At 38.5% G+C, this 24,631-nt stretch overlaps 1 protein-coding gene across 1 annotated transcript in view; it reads right to left on the bottom strand.

Moving 5' to 3' along the window:
• DISC1 (DISC1 scaffold protein) overlaps positions 1-24,631 on the bottom strand; it is a 190,739-nt gene that overhangs the window by 109,301 nt on the left and 56,807 nt on the right. Inside the window, exons 5-7 of the mRNA XM_066546761.1 lie at positions 21,502-21,631; positions 16,985-17,220; positions 2,914-2,968 (exon numbers count right to left, since the gene is read on the bottom strand). Coding sequence (XP_066402858.1) covers positions 2,914-2,968; positions 16,985-17,220; positions 21,502-21,631 — 421 coding nt within the window. The remainder of the gene's footprint in view (positions 1-2,913; positions 2,969-16,984; positions 17,221-21,501; positions 21,632-24,631) is intronic.

Raw genomic sequence — 24,631 nt, 5'->3', positions numbered from 1 at the left:
AAGCAGTACTCTCTCTTTAGGGGCATTGAATGGCTCAGTGAATTGCAATTAGATGGGGAATCTTTCAGCTCCAGGAAAACTGCATGAATATATCCCATGCTGGTAATAAGTTAAAGTCATTATCACTAGACAGCTGTTTGGCAATTATGCAAAATAAGGTGGGATGTTTAATCAGTTTCTAGTGAGCACTGTCCACTTTTTAAGTCCCACTGTCAGAACAAAGCTTGCTGGCACTCTTTATTAATGGACCAAAATGCAGGGACCAGAGGCAGAAAGGCAGCCCCTCCAACTCAGAGATGATTCTTCTGGAACATGAGATAAGGAGGTTGCTGGGCCCCTGCTTGTATCAATGTCACATGTATTCTGTAGATAAATGAACAACATTAATCTTCAGACCTATCATATGGCATAGTTCAACAAAACTAAATGAGCAAGTGGGAAAGACAAAGTAATATCCCCTAAACTAATGGCACTGCTTCTGAGTTACATCAGGGCTACTCTATAAGCTCCAATCCTTTTCATTTTTTATAATTATTGTATCTTCATAACAGATCCCATTATTCATTACAGTAGCTAATTCAGCCACTAAGGAAAGGTTATTTCTTAGCTAACAAAGATGGTGAACATTCACAGAGCCAGTGTCCTGGGCTCCCAGTGAACACCATCCTTCTCTAACCAGCCTGACTGCTCCCAGTGACCAGCTCTGCTGTGACTCACAGACCAACAAGCTCGAAGTCTAAATGTCTAAAAGTCTAAAAAATCTCCTTCAGTTTCAGCAAAGTGTTTTTGCAGATAAGTATAACTGTATTTATTTTAAAATCCTCTTCAGTGGTTTCTGAGATTTTTTAAAGCAGGCTTTTTGGTTTTATTTAAAAAGGGCTCTTGTTTAGGAATATACCTCACAAATCTGCATTCAGAGTGAAATATTACTCAAAAAAGCAGTCTATCTGAAACCAGTAGGAAGCTGGTTAGCAAAGATATGAGGAATCAAGATGAAAAACAGCAAAATATCAAAGGCAAGTTTGCCCATTGTCATCCTCTTCCATCTTTCCAGCTTATGATCTTAATCTAAAGCAGCAAAAACAGGGACAAGGACAGCAAGTAAAGCACTGGAATTGACTCTCCAATCATATCAAGAGAAAAGAAGTTTTGAGTAACCTTCACATTTCTTTAGAACAGCACCTTGGAAAAGATAAACAAATTCTGCTAACACTGCCTAAAGGAAGGAACAGTCTACCTGGTCTCCCACACATCACAATCTTGCCATTAGTGAAAGCAGATATTAATTTCTGCAGGAAGGTGGTGAATAAGGGGCAGCACTCCCTTCATTAGCAGGCAAAAATTAGCTTTTGCAGCCACAGCTGAAAACAGGAGAGACGAGGCAGAAAAGGCCATAGAAATGCCAGTGGCACAGGGGAAAAGGATAGACCTTTGACAAAGGAATGTTTTCACCATACAATAAAAAGGTTTAAAAGACCAGCTCTATTTATTTTGAGATGAAAATAATAGGATGAGATGATATGAATAAACTAAATAGGAAATTATTTGGAGGAGTCTCACTACATGCTTCCTATTTATCTTCTATAACAAATAAAAGTAATCACATAGGACTGGAATAAAATTAAAATAGTATTTTATCTATTGAAAATTTAAAGAAAAAAAAAATACAAGCTGTGAACAACTACCTCACAGACTTCTCTACTGTAACCCAATGGCTTCAGCTGTTATTGAAAAAGTGTCTAGCTACTGTGGTGATAAAATAAAATCTCATGAGACTTTTTCTGGGAAAATAGTAAATTCCATACCTTATGCTTTAGCTTGCAAATGGCTTGAAACAACACTTGAAACATCACTTTGAGCTACTTAATGTCTCATTCATTTTAGTGGATGAGCTGTAGGTCAGTTACAATAATTTTCTTGACCCTTTATTCATAGTCATTTAAAAAATACAGGGGTAATCATTGTTACATTCTATATTAATTTTCCCAAGATGTGGGTATAAGCAAAGAATAGAGAAAATGAGCTCAAAATAAAGTGGAAGAGAAGGAACGAATGGTTATGAGATGCAGTCTTCAAATTATCTTTTCAACAGTGCACAGTCAAAGTGTTGGCCAAGACAATTAGGAAGTACAGATGATGAAATTTTTACTGATTTTGGTAACTGCTATTAGAGAAAACATGAAAAACAAGTTTATTTCAGAGGATAAATTCATTATTAATCAAAACCCAGAAATATTTTTCACTTCCTGTTCTATATAGATCTATGTGAATTGTCTAGAGTAAATGGTTCTTTTTTTCCTAGAGAATTCATGGAGCAACTGGGCCATTCTGAAATTAAACTTTAGTGTTCTACTTCTTGAAAGGAGCCCATGAAGTAAGAAAGATAAAGGAAAAGAATTAACATTTCTAGTTAGAAACAAAAATTGTGCTAAATAAGCTGTATCACTTTTCTTTGTATTTTTAAAGGGTATGAAAATGAGATTGCTAGCTAGATTATTAGTAAAATGGTGGGGAAAAGAGGTACTTCATTTATGTTCTTCCCTTCACACCAACAAAACCAGTTAGACAAGAAAGTAAGAGATTCTGTATTAACAGCCAAAGCATTCAGCTGTGACCATGGTTTCATGAAGCTGAGGAGTGTGTTTCTGAATAGAGATCTCAGCAAGAGCATGGATTGCTAGTAAAAAAACTGAGAAAGACGAGATTACTCTATCTGCTTCCTGAAGTATTATAATCCCTGTGGCCTGTTCAAACAAAAAGTTGGGGAGGGCTTTTCAGTGTATGTTTAAAAATATTTATGTGCAAAATCTTCTTAGAAGGAGCACCACAAAACCAACTTCCTAAAACAAAGGCAATATGCATGCTGTGATCTGCTTCTGTAAATATTCTGAAGAACTGAAAACATGTACTTACTTTGGCAGTAGTTTCTTTAATGGACATGCTATACATTTGTTCTTTCTCTTGAAGGCTAGAAGGAATTAAAATAAAATAGAATAAATAAATAAAATTAAAAAGTTAACTTCTTCTCAACATGGCCTGCTACACAAGACACATTTTTTTTCATATGGAAATAAAGTGTTAAGCTGACTCATTCCAAGACAACAGAGTCAATATCAATACAAAAACTATGCTTCATTTCAGGGTTCCTAATGACTAACCAACATCACCTTGACAGTTCTTTATTAACAAGTATACAGATTTTACTTACCCTTTGAAGCACAATTATGATTATTTGTGTATTCATAATACCTAAAGCAAACTGAGAAGTTCCCAGAAATGTCCAGGACTGGTGTTTTACTAGACTATCATCCAAAAACCTAACACAAAGGCATTTCTGACACAAAGAACTGGCAATTTACAACCCAGTTTTCAGCTCTACCAGAAAAAGTTCAACTACATTCACTTATTCTCACAGTAATTTTACATGAAATCCCAGTATTCAGTTTCTTTAGATCCATAAAAACCTACCAAATATTTTCACCAAATTGATGCAACAGTGGGCTGAAATTGAGGCACTACCCATGCTTATATGAACAAAATGAAAAGGTTTTTCCCATACATTAGAAGCATGGAGGTTTCCTACTTTTCTATTATCAGATCTAAAATAAACCTGTTCTTTTGGCTCTTGTAAATAAATCCACCATTTACATTTTTAACATGAAGTTCAAAAATCCAAGTAAATCAAACACCAGGAGTTAGGAGAGAGGTTTTTTTTTGCAATTTTTGCTTTAATACTCCCCTCTCTCTGACTTAGGAGGTGTACACTTTTTCTACGTTGTTCAATTACTTTATCACACACTATTTTCTTTTCTATCAAACACCTCAGTTCTGTGTATGTGACAGTCAGCACACTCCATTAGCAGCCTCTCAATTTTTCCTCATGCCTTATGTGTTATAAAAACTATTTATTTCATGACTTACCATTACTATTTTTTCCAAACAAGAACTATAATGATATATTCTGAGCTTTTCTCTAGTGCTAGGCATTGAAATATCCAGACATATCAGACACATCACTGGATTTATTTCAGTGATGCTCCCGCATGACAAGGCAGTGCTGTATTAATTTTACAGGTGGAAGAAACAAAAGCCACGGTTATTCAGAAAGCACACTATGACTGAGCGCCTGTTTTGACATGCACACAGCTCCTGCTGCCTATGCATTCCTCCTCTGTATGCATTTCAGTTTTCTTTTGAGAACCTGCCCTGATTTTCCAAGCACAGCACTTCCTGAGCCCTAGTTCAAGAGTCAGCATTTTCACAAGCATGAATCCCAAAGCAGGTGAAGTTGAAGTTGCAAACAGCTATTGATCACCTACAGAAAGGCTGGTTGGACCATCCTGGCAAAATGCACACAGGAGTGAAATAGCCTCCTCAGAGGCAGAATTCAGAGTATCATTTAATCACACTAATGAGACACCTATTTGCATTGCTGTCCCTAATACCCTGCTTCAAGGAGCACACATCTTTCCTATTTACAGCCCAGTCAGGCCTGTCACCTCATTACCACCCCAGCACCTGTGCAATGAAACAATCAGAAATGCAGCTGCCTACCTATGTAAAAGTGTTTAATGACATTTCTCAGAGAGTCTCAAATGTCTCCCTTTTCTACAGCAATATATGTGCAAAACAAAGTATTGCTGGTGTGATGATGCCATTATCAGCTCCCTGCTTGCCTCTGGGCATGGCAGATAGAATGAACTATTTAGCCACTTTTCTTATGCTTTGGAGCTCCCAGTGACTTTCAGCATCTCCCACAATTGGCATCTGAGCTGGTCAGGTTATGTAAAAAAAAAGATGGGCTTTGTGTACAGATGTCAAGGGGCAGCAGCAAGGCTGCAGTGTGTAATTGAATGAATACTGGGTGACTGACCCAATTGTACTGAAAATGCCTCATAAAATTAAACTCTAAAGACCCAGGCCATAATAAAATATAAAGTGCACTTTTAGCCAGAAGAACAACAGTATATAGATGGCAACTCTAACAAATATCTTCCATGTGCTCTTCCTCTCATCTGTTTCCTTTCCTCACAGAAAGCCCCCCTCAGGTTCATACATTTCACTGCTCTGCATAATTCACACAGCTAACAGGAAGAGAGATCAATTTTTAACCTCTTTTGAAGCAATGCATTCAAAACAGCATGGCAAACTAGGACCGAGTTGTCAAATCTGCATTGCTAACAAGGATGCACAAAGCCATGCAGACTTTCAGGACCAGGTGCTGAGTGGGGAAAAACATTCTCCCTATACCCAGATTTCTTTTTCATGAGTCTCTAACAAGTCACTAAAAAATAAATAAGGAATCAAATGCTGCCACTACAATGACAACAAAACTATGGCTTTAAGATAATTTTGTGGAACTACCGTTTTAATGGAATTTTATATTAATCTGACCTATATCAATAAAGGATATCATTAGTAAGTAATTCATTTGACCCAAGCTAGCGATAGCTGGATTAACCAGAAACTCAAATCTAAACATCTTTCTGTTACAGATACAGCATTCACACAGACTCTTACAAGTGCATTTGTTTTATTTATGGCATGAATTCCACAGTAATATTTTGTTTCAAATTCTTGTTAGCCTTCAGAGTGATACCAGAGGAATCCCTTACCCCTTGCAGAGATTAGCATCATACAATGCACACACAGCAATCAAAACCATGTAGGAACCAGCCATCGTTACCAACTACAAACTGCTTTTAACTACATTTATTCCCAGGTTGTTTTCTTCCACCACAAAACACTGTCACAGAGAAGCCCCTCACAAGCTTTCCAATTAACTGACAAGGTAATGACCCACAAGAGTAACCAGGCAGTCAATACTGATTCATTCTACCAACAAAGAGCTTTAACCGCCATGATCTATTACATGTGACTTGAACCAGAAACAGCATTTTCTTTTACAAGCACCCTGGAGCATCATATTTCATTTTAAGAGGGGTATTCTGTCTGCTTAAAAGCTGCTTTAGGTATTACTACAAGGGTAAACGACTTTAGAAAGAGCTCTTTGGAATAACACAAAATTCTTGCCTGGGAAGGCGTCCATAGTTTTGACTCGTTGCTATTCTTCTCTGACAGAACAGCTAATCAAGAGTTTGACAGCTTCTCCTCAGTCTTAGCAATCCATTATGAGGACCATTTAGAACTTACTTCTCAAATTCATTATAAGCTAACTCTATCACAGAGAAAGCAAAATTCTTGACCCAGCTGATGCAAGGACTAAAGCAAGGCAGGAATTCAATTAACACAAATTTAACTGACTAAATATGAAGGAAAAGAAAGGTTTTTAACACTTGCAGAATCCACAGCAAACTATACCTCATGTGCAGTGTATCTTCATTCATGTAGATGGCCACACAGGCCTTTCATTTGAATGACATGCCATGGACTTGCAGACATTGGGATCCATTAGGAGGAAAGAAGAACAGGAATGTACACGTGCTACATCCCAGAGTATCACTGCATACAGGCTAGACTAGAACAGGAAAGCAGGAGCTGAGGGATTATGTAATTTCTGGATGACACATGAAGCAATACTTTGGCAAAACACAGACTTTGGCTGGAGAGCTGCAGGAGGGTGTGGAAATGCTGCATGCTCAGGAACTGAAGTTGATCTGGCATGTAACAAGAGATTATGGGAAAAATTTTCAGATCCAAACACTTCAGGCAGTACCCTTTAAGTACCTCATTTTACTGATATTAAAGAGTTGCTACTAAATATATTTAATTGTAATAACACAGTTGGAACCTGCTGAGATGATGATGTTCATAATTGGGAATGGTGTGCAGGCAAAATAAAGGACGACATTTCAATGCAATAGGGGACAGAAGGAAGAATAAGAATCAAGTGGTCTGGTTCCCACATCCCTCACTCTATCACACCTCCCCACATTACCACAGAGGACATTACGTGTCACGATATAATAGATAATGTTTAAAATGCCTTTTAAAGAATCTTCTGAGAAGATTCTTTAAATTTGCATGCAGGAATTACAGATACTGTGGAAGTGGCTTTGTTCAAAGGAAGGCTAACTAGCACAATACTGGGAAGAATGGCTTTCTCCAAAAGGAAGGCATGTTTCTGAATGTCTTTCCTTCCACTATGCTAGTATACTTCCCTTTGCATACCAAGCTATTATGTATTTACGTTTTGCTTCCTAAGAAAAAATTCAAAGAATGCAAATGGGCAAAAGGCAATTCATGCTGTTCTCCATATTCAATATGTATAAATATACACACTGCTTAAACAGAAACAGTTCCTGTATTAAAAATAAAATTTTTATACAGCAACAAAAAGTGCAGTCAGAATTTATCACAGACATCTTTCATGAAAAATCCTTTCTTAGGATTTTTCCTTGTGACAAGCTGCAGTTCAGCAACCAAAGTAAACAATAGTTATCTACTGCTGTAAAATGCAACAAGTGATTAGTCTCCTGTAAGTGTTTAGATTTCTTGACCACTCATGGCAGAGCTAGCTCTTGCTCTGTCTGAGACACAGATCTTTGTTATTCATTCTTTTCTATTCTTAGCTTAGCTAGCTTCTCAAGAAACCTTTTCCTTTCTATTGCTTTTTAGTATAGTTTAATGTAACATATATCATAAAATAATAAATCAAGCCTTCTGATCATAGAGCCAACATTCTCATCTCTTCTTCATCCTGAAAACCCTTGTGACCACAGTCACAAGAATTTACTTTTGTATCCACACAACAGAACATACCACACACAGGGTACTGATATAAAACAAATAAATCCTGTACTAAAAATTCTTATTTTTCATAAAGAAATTAAGCTGCCATTTCTGATCCCTTTCTGAACACACTGAAAGACAAGTAAAAAGTCCTTTAACAGCAAGTATTCTCCTTTACATTACTGTCACCTAAAAAATTATTATCTTGTCATTACACTCCCAATCTCCACACCACAATACAGTGCTTAAGCAAAAAGCACTTTAATTTCTTTAAAACTAAGCACAAGTTAGAACAATTTAAAATTACCCATATTTGAATTTCTAATTCAAGAACAACAGTCTAGAAGCTCACGCTCAGATTGTATGCAAAAAGCATGATGGGCTGAACCCTCAATTCAGATGAATATGTATTTCCTTCTAGATAAAAATCAGCAAATTTAAACAGTTTACAGTTTGAATGTGGCCCAGTGTAATGAGACTGCCTGCAAACAATAAGGTTACTGTGATCATTCTCATGATCACAACTGCAAGGACCATGGCTTTTACAGCTTTATGTCTTCTAACAAGATTCTTGCTCCAATTCTGAAGTCACAAGAAGCTATACTCTCTTAGAAGATAAAAATATATAAACAAAGCCCTACACTTGTAATCTTGCTTTTAACAACAAACAGAAGCGGACCTTCAAAAAAAAAAAAGCTTTTGTCCAGTCCCTGCAAAAAAAAACAATCACAAGTGCTACTTGGGGAACCTTTGGTGTAAATGTCTGCTAGAGTCTACATCAAGGCAAAAAATCCACCAAAAGTCTTCAGTATATGGACTTCACTGGGCTTTTAGGGAATAAATCCACAGTATAAAATCAAATCAATCAATAACTTCCTTGTGATTTTATAGTTCCCTCAATGGGCGTATTTCAGAAAGTTTTGAAAACAATTCATAAAAAAAGAGCTTTGAACAGAACTATATTTAACAAGAGACATCTTTAAGCTAGACACGTACAACTAGGACTAAAGAAAAAAAAGAAGAAGAAATGAAGAAAAAACATACTCGTTTCCAAAGTTTTCTTGAGGAAAACCAACAGATTATTATTTACAGATACCATGGGCAGACTTTAGCAGGACAAGACCTACAGGGCATTGCTGGCCCTAACTTCTTCTCAATTAGGGACATTCAGGGCTAGAATGCATTAAATGCACTAATGCAAATAACCACTTTTTGTTCTCTTTTGAAACTCTTTACCACAAAGTTTGATTCTACCTAATCAAGAAAGAAATGGGATGACAAGATTTTCATTCCATGTGATTGTCTCATAAGCCTGTCTGGGCTACACATCTGAGTATCACCATATCAAGAATGCAATTTTTCAGCCAAGCACGTAAATTCCTTTTCATCTTTGTGCAATGATCCATGGGACTTAAAACAATGGTATTTTCACAGCAGCATATCTTTTTAATGGGAAGTAAAACCACTCTTTAAACCTAAGTGAGGGTTTTCCAAATAAACTCTGGTTTTTTTCTTCGATAATGCAGCCCAGAGAAAATTTCTATATGACGACAGAGCTAGTTAAAAAAATATAAAAATAGAAAATTTCTGCTCAGCTGATGTGGTAAAAATCCAATTTCTTTATCTAAACCTGAAAGTGCTCTTGAGGAAAGGACTTGGACATTAAATACAAGGAGAGAAAAGTTGTGTTTAACTCATAATAAAAATGAAATTTCTGGCAGCTGCAAGGACTAGTCACCTGAATTAGAAGTAAAATACAAAGTCTCGCCTTGGAAAACTTCCAACCTCAAAAATTAATCTGATCTGGGACAACACTATCAAGAGATGTACTTTAAGGCACAGGAGCATCACACTTTCTGCACATTTCAATCTACAAAGTTCTCGAAGGAATATGAATGAGAACCCAAAATTACGCACCTACCTCTGAGTGATCAGAGAGGTGGCTTTTCTTCTTTTTGAAGAAGAGCAATTTGCTCTTTTTCAAGCTATCATTTGCAGAGCAGCATTTCTTCACTGTTGCTATACATCAAGGATTGCTTTAATACATGTGCTGCCCAACTCAAAATTTTTCAAGCGTCAGAACTGGAAATACACTTTCTCAATGTCTGTATAACCTCAGCTCACCAATAGGGCTTCTCACTGACTCATGGGTTGCTCAGTGACTGCATTTCCCTTTGTCAACTCTTAAAGACTTACACCTATAGGAAGTGTACTTTAAAACCTCATCATCCTGCCCAGCTCTTGCATACATAAGAACTCTAAACAGAGTCAACTCTTATTTGCTGAGTGCTGCCAGACAGTAGCCCCAGTTAAGAGACATGAAGAAAAATCAGGGCATTGGATGACACGTCACAATTTTTTATAAGAATGATTAATAAAGTGGTTTCTTAAATGTCAGCAATACAAGGACAGAGGCAGAATCTCAGTATGGTTTTGAGGTTTTTACATAAAATCACTCCAGCAGAAACTATCAGTTCACAGACACCTGAAGATGCTGCTGGCATCTTTAATTATCGCAACAAGCTCTATTTTTATTGCCATGAATTGAGAAATCTTCTGGTCCTATAAAACACCATTCAGACAGCCAAACCAGCTGGCTGTTTCAACCAACCAAACCATTCATATGTTGCTGGGTTTCCCACCACTCTTCTGCCAGCTGATGCTGCAGGGCAGTTGAAGCAGTTGTTGCTTCAGCTGCTATCAGGAACAGGAGCATCAGAATGAGAACAAAGGGACAATCAAACAGCTATCTGTAGGAGCAGTTCATCACATCCTAACTAATACTTTCCCCAGATTTTCTGACATATCAATATATCCCCATTCTTCTGCTACATCTGTCTGGACTGCACAAAAACTAGAGCTTGCCCACAGCAGCTGCAATTATTCTCCTAAGAATAACATCCATTTTATTTCACTGACTGAAAGGGTCTGTACCCTGAATATAGTTGCTAGCTGTTTCTCTTCATTATATACAAACTAATTTAGTACCATACATTGATTGAGACAGCTGGTCATTTTTCCCTGAAGAGAAGTAAATCTCATTGTGCACATACCCAGAGGAATCAGCACATACGTGGCCAGGGCTTTATAGGCTGCTACGTCCCATTGGATGCTGTTCAAGCAAGCAGGGGGAACCAGATGCTCAGTAGGGAAAACCAGATTCCTCATTACACCATACACGTGAGCACTCAAGCAAGTATTACTTATCCTTCTGCTGCGACTTTTTCCTTCTATAACACTGCTTGGAAAGACAAAAAACTGCCTTTAAGATTGCTCCAAAACAATTCAGGTTGACAGCAATGGCTCTGTCCTCCACATTGGAAGACTGACTCTTTCCTTTCCCTGCTCTGTTTTTAATCTCCCCTGTTCTTCCCAAGGAAGGCCAGTGCCTATGGTACGGGAGTAGACTTTGCAGAAGCCCTTTTTCCTTCCTCCAAAGGGAGTACCCTCTCCTCCTCTAGTGGGATCAGAATCATTATGAACTTCTGAGCCACGTTTGCACCTTCACAGAAAGCAAATTCACATCATGTGCCAAAGCATAGACACTGTATGGCACACAGTTCCTCCTAGATTTGCTGCCACAAGAAAGGAAACAAAGCCACTTGCCCATGAACTCTACCGCTATGCAAAGAACAAAGGAATGAAATTAATCCTAGGCAGACAAAATGGAGAAGAAAATACCTACCTACCTATCATCTATCTATCTATCAGAAAGATGAACTTTCCTAATCAGCCAGCTCACTCTTTTCTTTCACCTATGACTTGTCTTAGCCTCTCACAAAAGACTGTAGCCAAATACTTTGAGAAAGCAGAGATGATGGCCTCGAAGACAAACCCAGGTATGGGACTAGCTGAAAATGAAACAGTCTTATTATCAAGGCTCAGGCTATATCATGGCATGATAAGAAATTAAGAGTTCCTCTGGAATGGCTATTACAAAGACCCAAAGGGACTCAGGTGGGCGTTTGGGATAGTGGCTCTAGAGGCAGAGGACATTAAGCAGTTGAACACCTTGCCTGGACTATCAGAAAACCCATCTGCAGTGGGACTCCTGAAGGTGGCAGAGCAATGAGTGCCGATTGCCACCTCGACAGTGCACCGCCGGCAGTACCGAACAAATTGAGATGCTGTGATCCCCATCCACAAAACGATCCGTGAACTGGAGAGCCAAGGGGTGGTCAGCAAAACCCACTCACCCTTCAACAGTCCCATCTGGCCTGTGCACAAGTCTGACAGAGAATGGAGATTGACTGTGGATTACCGTGGCTTGAATGAAGTTGACTCCACCGCTGAGCGCTGCTGTGCCGGACATGCTGGAACTCCAGTATGAGCTGGAGTCCAAGGCAGTGAGGTGGTATGCCACTATAGACATTGCTAACGCATTTTTCTTCATTCCTCTGGCAGCAGAATGCAGGCCTCAGTTTGCTTTCACCTGGAACCGGCTGCCACAGGGGTGGAAGCACAGCCCCATCATCTGCCATGGACTGATCTAGAGTGCACTGGAAAAAGGGTGAGACTCCAGAACACCTACCATATATTGATGACATCATTGTGTGGGGGAACACAGCAATGAAAGTATTTGAGAAAGGAAAGAGGATCACCCAGATTCTGCTAGAAGCCAGCTTCACCATCAAGAAGAGCAAAGTCAAGGAACCTGCCTGAGAAATCCAGTTCCTGGGAGTAAAGTGGCAAGACAGACGGAGTCAGATTCCCACCAAGGTCATCAACAACATCACCACAATGTCTTCACCAACCAGCAAGAAGGAAACACAAGCCTCCCTAGGTGCCATAGGTTTTTGGAGAATGCACGTTCCTGAGTGCAGCCAGATTGTGAGCCCTCTCTCTCTACCCAGTTACCTACAAGAAGAACGCTTTCCAGTAGGGCCCTGAACAGCAGCAAGCAGTCTCTCCCAATGACAAAACATGACAGCCCATTCTAAATCCTTTCCTAAGTTAGTATGTGAAACTATGTTGAAGTCTTTTTTCCAACTTTACTCAAGTAAACCAAGTTCTCTAAAAAAAATCCACCTTTTGTCTTCATCAGTCTTTGTCCTCAACTGAAGTTGCTGAACACTTTGAGTACGCTCCCAACAAATAGGATTTACACCCTCCTGAGTACTTGTACTTCATTTCGAATTGATCTTTCTCAAATGAACTCCAGGCGTCACAAAAGCAGAGTGAACTGGCTGCATAAGTGTTCAAGTTCAGTTCCTTGCACCACTGGCCACCCTCTAATAACTAATACACATAAGAGAGAAATTCCTTATCTTCAGGTGGTCCCACAAACCCACCATAGAACAAATTCCTACTAATCAAAAACTGTTCTATGTGAAGAAGAGGTGGAACATTCTAATATTTTGAAAGGTATATAATTGAATTTCTTTCAAGCAGCAATCAGTGCCCAGACAATAGTCCAGATGGAACAGTGCAATTTATTTTAAGAATGGCATGCTGTAAGAACACATGCGTCTGCAGATATGGATAAAACAAAGAAATTGCAAAATGAAACTAAAAATGAACTGAAGTAAAACAGATTTCCCTAGTCTGTGTTGTGAAATGGAAAGAAACAAATAAAGGAACTAACAGATATTGACGTGAATAGGTCAAATAATTAATATAGTCTTCTTTTATAATTAGAAAATGCAAGTTACACCAGTTAAAAACATGTATTTCTGAAATGGTGTCCAGTAGCAAATATGAAAATTATATATTTGGATACTTTTTGCAATCTCCAGAAGAAAAGTACTTCATGTTGAAACATCCAGACCCATTTTCCTCTGATTTCAGTGTGTTGTCTTCAGTTAGAACACTGGCATGTGTCACAGTGCACATAACACCAGCTGTTCCCACCTTTTAAACACATCTCCACACAAACTCATACAAGTGAACTGAGCTTTTACCCTGCAATTTCCCATTTTAAAATAATTATGATACCCTTTAGCTTACCAAGAGCAATTAGGATGAGCTGGATGAGCAAAACGACCACATTCTGCAGTCTCAACCTCAGTGAGAATTCCCTGTCAAAACATTCTTCTTTGTCCATTAACCAGCAGGTTTGAACCGTGTCTTCCAACAGCCCTCAAGTAAGGTCCCAGGGTAATGCGCCTAACATTTCTTAATTCTTCCAACTCAAAGCATGCTTTAGGTATTGACAAAGGCTCTTTGTATTTAAAAAGTTCAGCACATACCAAAGATAAGGCAAAACAAAGAACACTCCTGAAAAAATAACAACACTTGACAAGAAAAATAAGCTTAGAACCAATGCTCATCCCAGTGTTGTATATGACTTGCTCTTTTCCTCCTTCACACAGAAGGGCAAGTACTTGAGCAAGTATTCTTTGTTTAATATATCCTCTCATGTTCCTGGAAGTTTGCTTCAATATATTGAATAAATTTTTATCTTTTAGCGAGCTGCAAGCCACCAAATACAATTCATTACAGCACAGATTGTCTTAAGAGATGCTTCACACTAGCCCTGCCTGTGTTACTCAGTGCTGAATGCAATTCATGTAGTCAACAAATAATTATGCAAAAGCACATTATAGAAGTACTTCACTGACAAGCACAATGTTGTTAGAATAAATACAGAGTATCTTGCAGCCCAACAGTGAGGGGTTTGTAATTCACTGTCCATTGATATTGAACTTTCTACAAAATCACTGATCTCTAGCACATGTGCATGAGTAATAGCTTTATTTCTCACACAGATAGCTCTAAATTAAGAAAACTTTTTTTCTCCTCTGCAACTATTCCTAAAATCAAATGCACATTTCCAGAAAAACCTCCAGATTAACTATGTCAAGACTTTGGAATTTAAAACTAATATGTTGAACTAGCATCAACAAAGTATGTAAACCTGTCACCTAATAAACAATACTTCTTCCACAAGTACTGATTTAGAATAAGCCAATGCAAGTTGCAACCATGGAAATTCTGGCAAGACAAAGGAAAAAGAGTTTACAGCAAGGGTAGTGAAATGCAGGATGCAAAATCTCCATCTTTGAAGATATACAAAACTCAGAGAGATAGGGCACTGAGTAACCTGATCTCACTTGGAAATTGTAGCCTCACTTGGTGCAGAAGTTTAAACAAGATAATCCCCCTAAATTATTGTCTAACTGTATGACAATCTGGGGGATGCCCATAGGCACATAGGAATTATACCCACACCAAATGTCTTACTATGTGCATGATGCTTTTTCATCTTACAGAAGAAGAACAGGCCGGAATCAGACATAAAATCTCTGTACCTGAGGTATGATAGACTGCACAGCTCAATAAGGAAGCCACCCGCCAGTTAAGATCACTGTTAATCTGAATACACTCTCACTGTTAAATAACTGCATTTATGTGTCCTGTATTTGGTTTAGCTGAGATGGAGTTCACTTTCCCCACAGCAGCCTCCACAGTGCTGTGCTTTGCATTGGTGGCTGGAAAGGCATTGGTAACACACCAGTGTGGGCTGGCACAGCATCAGCACCCTCTCTCCAACATTCTGCCCTCCCACACTAGAAGTAGGCTGGGGTTAGGCAAAATCCTGGGGAAGGACATACCCAGGACATCTGACTCCCATTGACCAAAGGGATATTCCATACTACAGGATGTTTGGGATGTCTGCTGATATAAAAGCTAACAGAAGGAAGAGGAAGCAAGGCCATTCATTATTTACAGTGTCTGTCTTTCAGAGCAACCACTACATGTTCTGAAGCCCTGCTTCCTGGGAAGTGTTTTGACATCACCTGATGATGAAAAGAAGAGAATAAAATTGTTTGCATGCATCCAACATTTTGCTTTTGCTTTAGTAAACTGCCTTATCTCAACCCATGGATTGTTTTCCATCTTGTTTTTTCTCCCCAGGCCAGCAGAGAAGAGGGAGTGATAGAGTGGCTTGGTGAGCACCTGGTGCGCAGCCAAGGTTCAACACACCAGAGTCCAACAGCAGAACTCCAGCTATGGGAATGAGAGCAGAAGTATCTGACCACTGGTGACAACAAAGTCAACCAACAGGGGGGAAAAAAAAAAGTTTCATTCATTGCATCTTTTAAAAATGAACAGAAAGGAAAAAATTACTTTAAAATTTTCATTCCTGTTATAAACTCATTTTGAATAATGAATGCCTGTTTTCTCTCAAGTGATTGTGCTTTTCATGGTGCTAGTAAGCAAACAACTCATAGAAAATTCCTCCTGAACCCATACTACTTAACTCACTTTTAAATAACTTCCCAGCGAGGTAAGTGCAACCCAAATATTACAGCAGCAATGAAAATAATCTGAATATTCTTTCATAAGCAAACCCAAAACTAAGAAAACTCAAATCAGTTTCTCATACTGCTTAAGATCTTTTATTCCTCAATCTCAGAAACACAGGTATAAGATATTATTAAAACAAGCTAAACTTAATGCAAGAAACTATTTCTCATAACCTAATTTACACTTTTAAACACATGTCAAAAGAGAAGAATACCTTCTCTATAAAATGTTCTGCTGACTTTAAAAAAATCTGTATAAATTAGCACGCATGAGCAGCAATTTCTCATGAATGTTAATACAACCAAACTAAATCAAATAAACATGGTGGGAGATAAAAAATTGCAAGCAACATGGTTTTTGCTTTTCTGGAAGAAAAGTACATTAGGATAAACAGGAATTTTATTTTCTCTTGGTGACACAGCAGCAGTACCACTTTCAAAGTCCCATCACCAATGTCCAGTACAGTTTCAGTACTTCAATTGCTTTTTTTAAATAAGGATGAGGTTATTTCCAAAATACTGCCAAGAGTAGCTACTTTTCCATTTAAAGAATGTATCTACTGTTCATTTAACTGTGAGTGTCCCAAAATTATTCATGCTGCATCCTCCTCCCCAGTGCCTCAAGTCCACTGTCTGAGTCTAGCACTCTGAGGAGTTTGTTGTAATTACAAGTTCATGGAAGCAAGAAGCATCTCTAATATTTACTTGACTGGTGCCTAGTACACACTTTCAGGCTGTAAGAAATACATTTGAATTACTGCATTACCAAACCAGGGAAAGAATTCCACCAGCTAACAAGAAATATAGTGTAAGCTGATGATAGGACTTAACAGTTGATGGACACACATGCTTTCTGCAGGTGGGTCTTCACCATAAGAGAACATTAAGTGCAAGACATTCAAATAACTAAACTCCTCTGAGGAAATACATTGATAGTAGAACTCCAACATCTCTTCTCAGAAAGTTTTAAAGTGTCTAAATCCAGATAATTAGCTGGCACAATGATGAAGAAAACAAGTGACAGCAAATTCAGCAGAACATACCTCTTTATTGCTCCTGGAAGATCTAAACTGAATGGAATTCGATAGGAGGATGCTAAGGTGTCATCCACAGCCTTGCTTATTTCCTGCAGCTCTCTCAAAGAAATGCAGCCAAGTAAAGCAGCCAGTTCACAGTCCTGTGACTGAATGAGCCTATCTTGTTCTTCAATTTCTCTTCTCAGCTGTTGATCTTTTCCTTCTAATATGGCCAGTCTTGTTCGGAGATCTTCAATTTCTTTCTGCATAGAACAGAAACCAAAGTTTATTATGAATCTTATAAAAGAAACCCATTCACCCCTAAGAAAAAACAGTACAAGTGTCAGAAGTAGCATGAATTAAATATGTCCAATTTAGCAAACATTAAATGAGACATCTTCTTGCTGACACACAAAAACTCTTATTTCAGTTGTACTCAGAAACTCTAGTGCTTCCAGCAGTCTGAAACTCACCACCTCCAGTTCAGCACCACACTTCACGTTCCCCTTCCAACATCTACTCTCAGTCCGCTTTCACTTTTAAAATACATAGGTATTTCACAAGTTCACAAGCTAAAAACTTCCACCAAAAAAACAAATGTCAGATCACCCATGGCAAGTGAATCTTGTTCTACAGACTGGCAGCTAAACTGATCAAATATCTATCCTGCAGAATATCCCTGCAATGGTTTATCTGATGGTTCCAATTCAACATGAAGCACAGGATGCAAGCATAGAATCACTTACTATCTAATCAGCCCTTCTGATAATTAACATTTCATATTAACTAAAAGCACAAAATCCTTCCCTTGACTTAAAATGCACAGAACCTCAACATCAGTTGCACTCATTTTTCTAGAAATGCAAATTGTGTGCATTATGATATTGACGTTTCTTGCAAGAGCAAAATACAATTTTTAGAACCACAGAACTGTAGAATCATTAATGCTGAAAAAGAGCTCCAAGATCATTGTGCCCAACTTTGACTGAACAGCACCTTGTCAACTAAACCAGAGCACTAAGTGCTATGTCAAGCCATTTCTTGACCACCTCCAGGGATGGTGACTCCACCACCTCCCTGAGCAGCCTACTCCAAAGCCCGACCACCCTTTCAGTGAAGAAATTCTTCCTCATGTCCAATCTTATTCTCCCCTGGTACAGCTTGAGGCCATTTCCTCTTTTCCTGTCAATTGTTACGTGGGAGAAGAGACCAACCTGGCTACAACCTCCTTTCAGGTAGAGAGTGATAAGGTCCCCATTGAGACCCCTTTTCTCCAGGCTAAACACTCCCAGCTCCCTAAGCTGCTCCTCATCAAACTTGTGCTCCAGATCCTTCACCAGCTTCATTCGCCTTTTTTGGATGTGCTCAAGCACCTCTATGTCCTTCCTGAAGTGAGGAGGCCAAAAGTTAAAAAAAAAAATCTTCATTAATTTGTGCATCATCCTTGCACAGGTTTTTCCTTGAAAACCCAACAGATAGCTTGCATCCAAGGAAGCAGCACTTGTTGAAGGAAACTGGGTTGCTGAGTTAAAGTTGTCATCAAACTAGCTGAACACCATACTGGAGAATGAGATTCGATTCCTACACTTTTTACTGTCTCTGTGAAACTTTGCAAGCCATTTAAACTATTATGTCCACACATAGCCACAGACTGTATGTTCATAATTTTCTATACAACCTGCAAGAGATCTCTGACATGCTATCTATAGGCACTCAACAGAAATCAAAGCTTAATTTCAAACTCTGATCACATTCAGTCTAACTAAAAATAAAAATGAAAAACAAAAAAACAAATCTTTAATAAGTAAAAAACTAGGCATTACAAAACTGACGCTAGAATCAACCATATGGCTTTTTATGGCAATTCATTTCTCCATTCTGCAGCTGAGCAAATGGCAGTAACACCCAAAATGGTGTTGCAGAGATAAAATTAAGTGGGTTTGAATCACTAAGATGCCATGTTGATTAATACTATAAAAGGAGCCCACTCACAAATTAATAAACTTCTATTCAAAAGAAGGTTTGAGTGGCACACAGTAAAAGGGTTCTGGGGTCAAATACTGAGTAATGAAGATAAAATAGTATTCTGAATATCTGAACGGACACTTCAGTTATGTATGAGGCAGGGATCTAAAAGGCATAATTCAATATTACAGACTCTTATAAAACATATGTACTATACACAGATAAGACTTTGGCATTTCTTTGCTTTTTAGAGTTTCACTTGATAACTTTAACATTATTTTTAATGTTTTCAATGCAATTTGCATGAAGTTTAGTTCACAAATTTTGTTAACAAACACACTTTCAGGTTTGCTGCACTGTAACCAGCTTTCTCAAGTATCACTTAGAACAAGAAATGGTCCTTGTACATTCAAAGGTTGACTAGCTCCAAAATTTCAACTTCTAATAGTCCTGCACACTAGGTTCCTCAATTATTTTCCTCCTTCAATGGTTTTAGACATAGCAAGAAGAGAATGGTGTAGCCCATGTTTCAACCCACAGGCATTTGTCAAGGACAGAAAGGTCAGCAGACCAAAAACATCAGTTTTGCTTCTTTCAGTCTCAAATTAGGCTTTTAGTGTGCACAAAGGACAATTCTGCCTCTGTTTTACTGGCTTGGGAATACTGCCAAAATCTTAATAGGCCCTGCTTAATACAGAGACCTCCATACTCTGTGAAAATGTAGTAATTGCAATCACTGCAATAAGCAACCTACATGGGAACAGAAAGCAAGATGAACAGAATCTGGTTTTATAATCACACTTTTAGTATTGAAATGTACAACATAAATAGATACTAGAAGCACACAATCTGCATGCACAGAAAGAAAGCTGCTCTGCTCAGGAATAGTTCACAGGCATTCTTGGGAGCATGGAAATTTTAATCAGTAAACTCGAATACTCCCGCATTCTTTTCCAGAAATGCAAAGAAGCCTTTAGCATGCTCTTGGTGAGCCTCCAGGGACAGATAAAAAGGGCCTAAAGTCTCAACATGGAGCAGCAGATGATATTCATATGACTAAACATAAGCTGGAGTTCTACTTGGCAGATTTGAGTTTAAACTGGGATTTCCAACACAACAGCTAATCAGCACTGACTGTACACCTCCAGCCTCACTTATGGACTGATGGTCTCCATGAAGTAGAGATTGCAACAGAAATATTAATACATAAATTATAGATACTGCCATAGGTTTCCAAATCCCTGAATACAAATGCAGAACCAACAGAAGAGAGCAGAAGAAAAAGTAAAGAAAAGCGGGGCGGAGGAAAATTAAAAAAAAAAATTACTTCTGATCATGCAAGATTTTGGACAGGAGCAATCTTTAGGGATTCCTGGGTGCATACACTCACCACAGATCAGCATTCCCCAGAACCTTGAATTCCCAGTAATTTTGATAAAATGCTAATAAATAGCATGCCTGTATAATGGTGTGGTTAATTTTTCCCTAGTATAACCACAGAAGAATAAAGATTGAGCTTGAGCAAGTGTAAAAATTAGCTGTTGTGGAGTCTTAAGTACAGTAGTTTTCAGTTCAATATCTTGAGGTGGCTCTTAGATGCCTAGATTTAAAAAATTTTCTACATGTTTATAATGCTGAACTACACTATTTCTCCTCTTGTAGATGAAATGAACCTAAAAAATACAAAGGCGATGAATAGGATAAAAAAAAGACATTTCTTCACCTAAGTACAATTTTGTAATGACCACATAAGATGTTTGTCTCTATTTCTCTACAAGATTTTTTATATATATAAATTCATGTGTGGACACACACAGAGACTACTATAATATTGGATCCACCAAAGGAATGAAAATATCCCAAAAAATATTTCAAGATGAGACCACAGAAAAAAAGAAAAATTAGCTCTCTAATGTGCCACTTTACTGAGCGTGATCACCAAGGTTTAAAAGACACATAACCAGACAGTACATTGAGATTTTTGAAGGATGGTGAAAAGAAAAAGCTAAATTTTGCTTAGAAGGCTTGCAGACTTAAAATTGGACTAATGCCATCTTGAAACATTCCATTTGCCAAACTATCACGTTGTGACATCATGTGTCATTGTAATGCTATTGTTAGCAAATGCTAACTGCTCCATGATGATTCCTTCATCCTTATGAAAAGCATCAATCATCTTTCAGGAATAAAAGCTGGTAAATCATGCATTTATAGTAAATTCTAAGCAGAAACAGATGAAAACTTTTTGTCTTCAAATAAAAACTTTGGAAGATCACTGTAATATTAAAACATCAAATTATAACAAAGAGCACACTTAAAAAGATAATGAGGAAAGTTTAAGCATGCACACAAGCCACCAAACCTTCCAGCTCTGCATTTCTGTAATGAGATTAACACAACTCCTGTGGCTGCCATCTCCAATCATCACTTAGATTATCGACTGGACTCCAGCCAAGGCTCTAATTACTACACAGAAGCAAAGTCGCTATTACAATAAATTTATTTAATTCTGTGTGACAGCTTACAAGGTTTTCCCCACACAGCACTGGCTCCTATGCACAACTTTGCAGTCCTGTTACCTGTAGTCGCTTCTTTTCTTGAAAAAGCTGGTTTCGTTTTGTCACTGAAACCTGCGTCCTCTCCTGGGAAGTTGATCTCAAAAGTCTGAGCTCTTTTTCATGACAAAGACCATTTTCTTCATGTCTAACCCTTTGAAAAAAAAAACCAAACAAAAAAAAAACAGCTAAAAATTAGTGGTTTTCATGAGTTTCAGTGTCTTAAGGATTAAACTCAGTTTATTTCTGATCAACTGATCAGAATGCTACATGTTACCTTTAGATTCATAACACTCCACCACCAGAATGATTACATTTCAAACACATACAGTTAGAGAACAAGAGGTTTTTTCCCTTGGCATATCTTCCTTTATTATCTCAAACATTTGCACTGTTTTTACAACATGATGAAGAAAGAAAATGGAAAGCTTGTATAGCTTCAGGCTTCCCCCAGCTTTATCATATTTCAGAAATTTATCCATCACTGCCTTGAAAGAGACAAAACTAAGGCATGTAGTTTCTATCAATACAGAGAAAAATCTCTTAGACAGAAGTTTAGAAACTTGCCAAAGCCATTTTTGCAGCTTCTGTCAGCTTTTGGAGACTACATTAGAGATCATCTGGAGTGTTTGCTCCACAATGCCAAATTTTACTTCCCTCTTGCACAGCGAGTTCTTTCAAAATCACAATCAGTGGGCTTCCTCCCAGTCATCTGTACAACCCTCAGTTGTAAATCTTTGCATGACTGGACTCCAAGGTAATCAGCACATTATGTTAAGTATCAATTCCATAATCTGCCTCTCAAAATGCACCTGCAAACAATGCAAATCCATTTTCATTTCCATGTTCCCTCCTAAGGGCACGTGCGCTTGCAAGGGGCAATTGCATTTCAGTGTGCATCTTTAGAGACAAGTACGTGCATCTCCACATAAAGAGTACAGCTACATTTCAGTATCTTCTTTAAAAAATACTGCATCTCAAACAAGGCACGACTTCCCACTGTAATCTTGCAAAGGAAATCCATCCATGCCACATATAAAACATGCATCATAAGTCTGGCTTAAGCATGATTAATCACACAATTATGATCTCCATGCACAGGTGTTTAACAAGTGTGTAGAAGAGGTTTTCATCTATTCTGCAGGACCATCAAAAGACACACTTGTTTTAGTCCCATTCTGTGGGCTGCAGAATGTACTGAAAAAGCAAAATAAAGCTTCAGCACTAACATAGGTATCATTAAGCAAGATAGACATAACGACAGTGTAACTGCATTTCTGTATTAACAGCATGCACCAATGAGACATCCCTATTATGAGGTGCTGGGCCATCACTGTGCCTTACAGACATTACAGGTTCCTGTGGCTCCGATCAACCACACTTCCCAGCAGCTCTGAAGCCACCTTCTTCAAGCTGGAGCTGCATCATTCCTAGAGATGTACATAATGAATTTCCTAATGGCTGGTCAAAATTTAGAAAAAAATCCATTATAAACATAGTTTATTTTCAGAACCTTGAAAATTCCATGTGTATCTGTCTACTTGGTACTGCTGGAAGACAAACAAGATCTTTCTGATCTCACCAAACCTGACTGATTGCACAACCACAACACTTGCTGTTCCTAAGCTAAACATAACCAAATCTGGTTCCCACCACATCCCCCAATATTCTGTGTCAATATCAAACGCATTCACTTAAAAACTCATTTCATAATTTAATCAAGTAAAACAAAACTGAGGCATGAATTTCAGCTTCATATCTTCTTGCAGTGTGTCGCCATTTCCTGTCTCACCTATCCCATCCCCCTCAAGGATGCCAACCTTTCCCCCTCCCCTTTTGCCCTCCTGCCTGGCACCTTCCAGCAAGGCGTCGAGTGATTGGCAGATGCCCCCCCAGGTCTGGGCTTATTGGTTTGTTCTAGTGTCCACGTCCCCTGAGCCTTCCCCTGCTCACACCTGGTTGGCCCTCACCTGTCCGTCCCCTGCCCCTGTCCCCGGGGCTTAAAAAGGACACGAGACCATGCGGTCGGGGTCTCTGCCGTGGTCTCTGCCATGGTCCAGTCTCTGCCTGTCTGGCTGGAGCTGATACCACAATCAGAAATCTACCATGCTACAATAAACTCTGGATTTAAGCTACACGGCAGAACCTGCTCCTTTTCTCTTCACCGTCTGAACCTTTTCCACCAAAGGTAAACTGAGTTCCTATTTTGCCTGGACTTGTTCTGAGCGCCCAGCTGCAGCACCCAGCCAGCCAAAGGCATCTCTGGGGTGAAAGACGCCACAGCTGCCGCCTTTGGTCCAGCAGCAAGGCCAGACGAAGCCAGGCAGGACACACCCCGAAACATTCGGGGCTTAATATTTAATAATATCTTAAATAAGCTGCCATACACACTTTTCTTGCAAAACTTTGAGATTGTCTTGACTACAGTAAAATTGAGATGATCTAGTCTTCTAAGGCTAGTCCAATCATCTCTTTAATTTTCCAGGCAAAAAAAAAAAAAGTCTTCTTGGGTATACTGCTTTTCTTCCAATTAAAAATGAAAACAAAAACTGAAGCCTACAAATTTTCCTTGAGGAAGAAGTTATGTTTTCCGCTGTAGTATCTAAAAATATTGCTGGAACAGAAAGGACTTAAACCCCTGTGCAGAAGACAAAGGGTACTCTTGCTGTATCAATGAGTCAGGCACAGACAAAAGCAACATAAAAGGCTACAAGAATCAAGCAAGCAAATAAAAGGGTGTCACAACAACAGTAGTTGAACTTAAGCTCAAAAAAAAGGAGTGTGCGCAAGACAGAAAAGGGAAGAGGATATTCATCTGACCCTGAAGACTGGCACTGCTCAGACCTGTGCAAAGAGAAGAGTTACAGATGTAATCATCCAAAGAACAGGAACACTTTCATAAATATGACATCTATTTTATATATAAAAGCATTATAGATACATTTTACAGGATAAAATAAGCAAACTGTATCTGAGGAATGCTTTAGTGACTCAATTTCCATGACAAAGAAGACAACACTACTTTGAATGTCAAAATCATTACTACAAATTAATGCATAGACCAAACACATATTAATGAAAAAAGAGAGAATGGTGTATCCTAATCTTTAAGGAATGCTAAAACAGCCTCTTAGAGCCTCAGATGGTAAAAGGA

The sequence above is a fragment of the Molothrus aeneus genome, chromosome 3 (genome assembly GCF_037042795.1).
Source record: "Molothrus aeneus isolate 106 chromosome 3, BPBGC_Maene_1.0, whole genome shotgun sequence".
NCBI lineage: Eukaryota > Metazoa > Chordata > Aves > Passeriformes > Icteridae > Molothrus > Molothrus aeneus.
The sequence above is the reverse complement of the archived record's forward strand: the minus strand, read 5'-3'. Positions and strand labels throughout refer to the sequence as shown.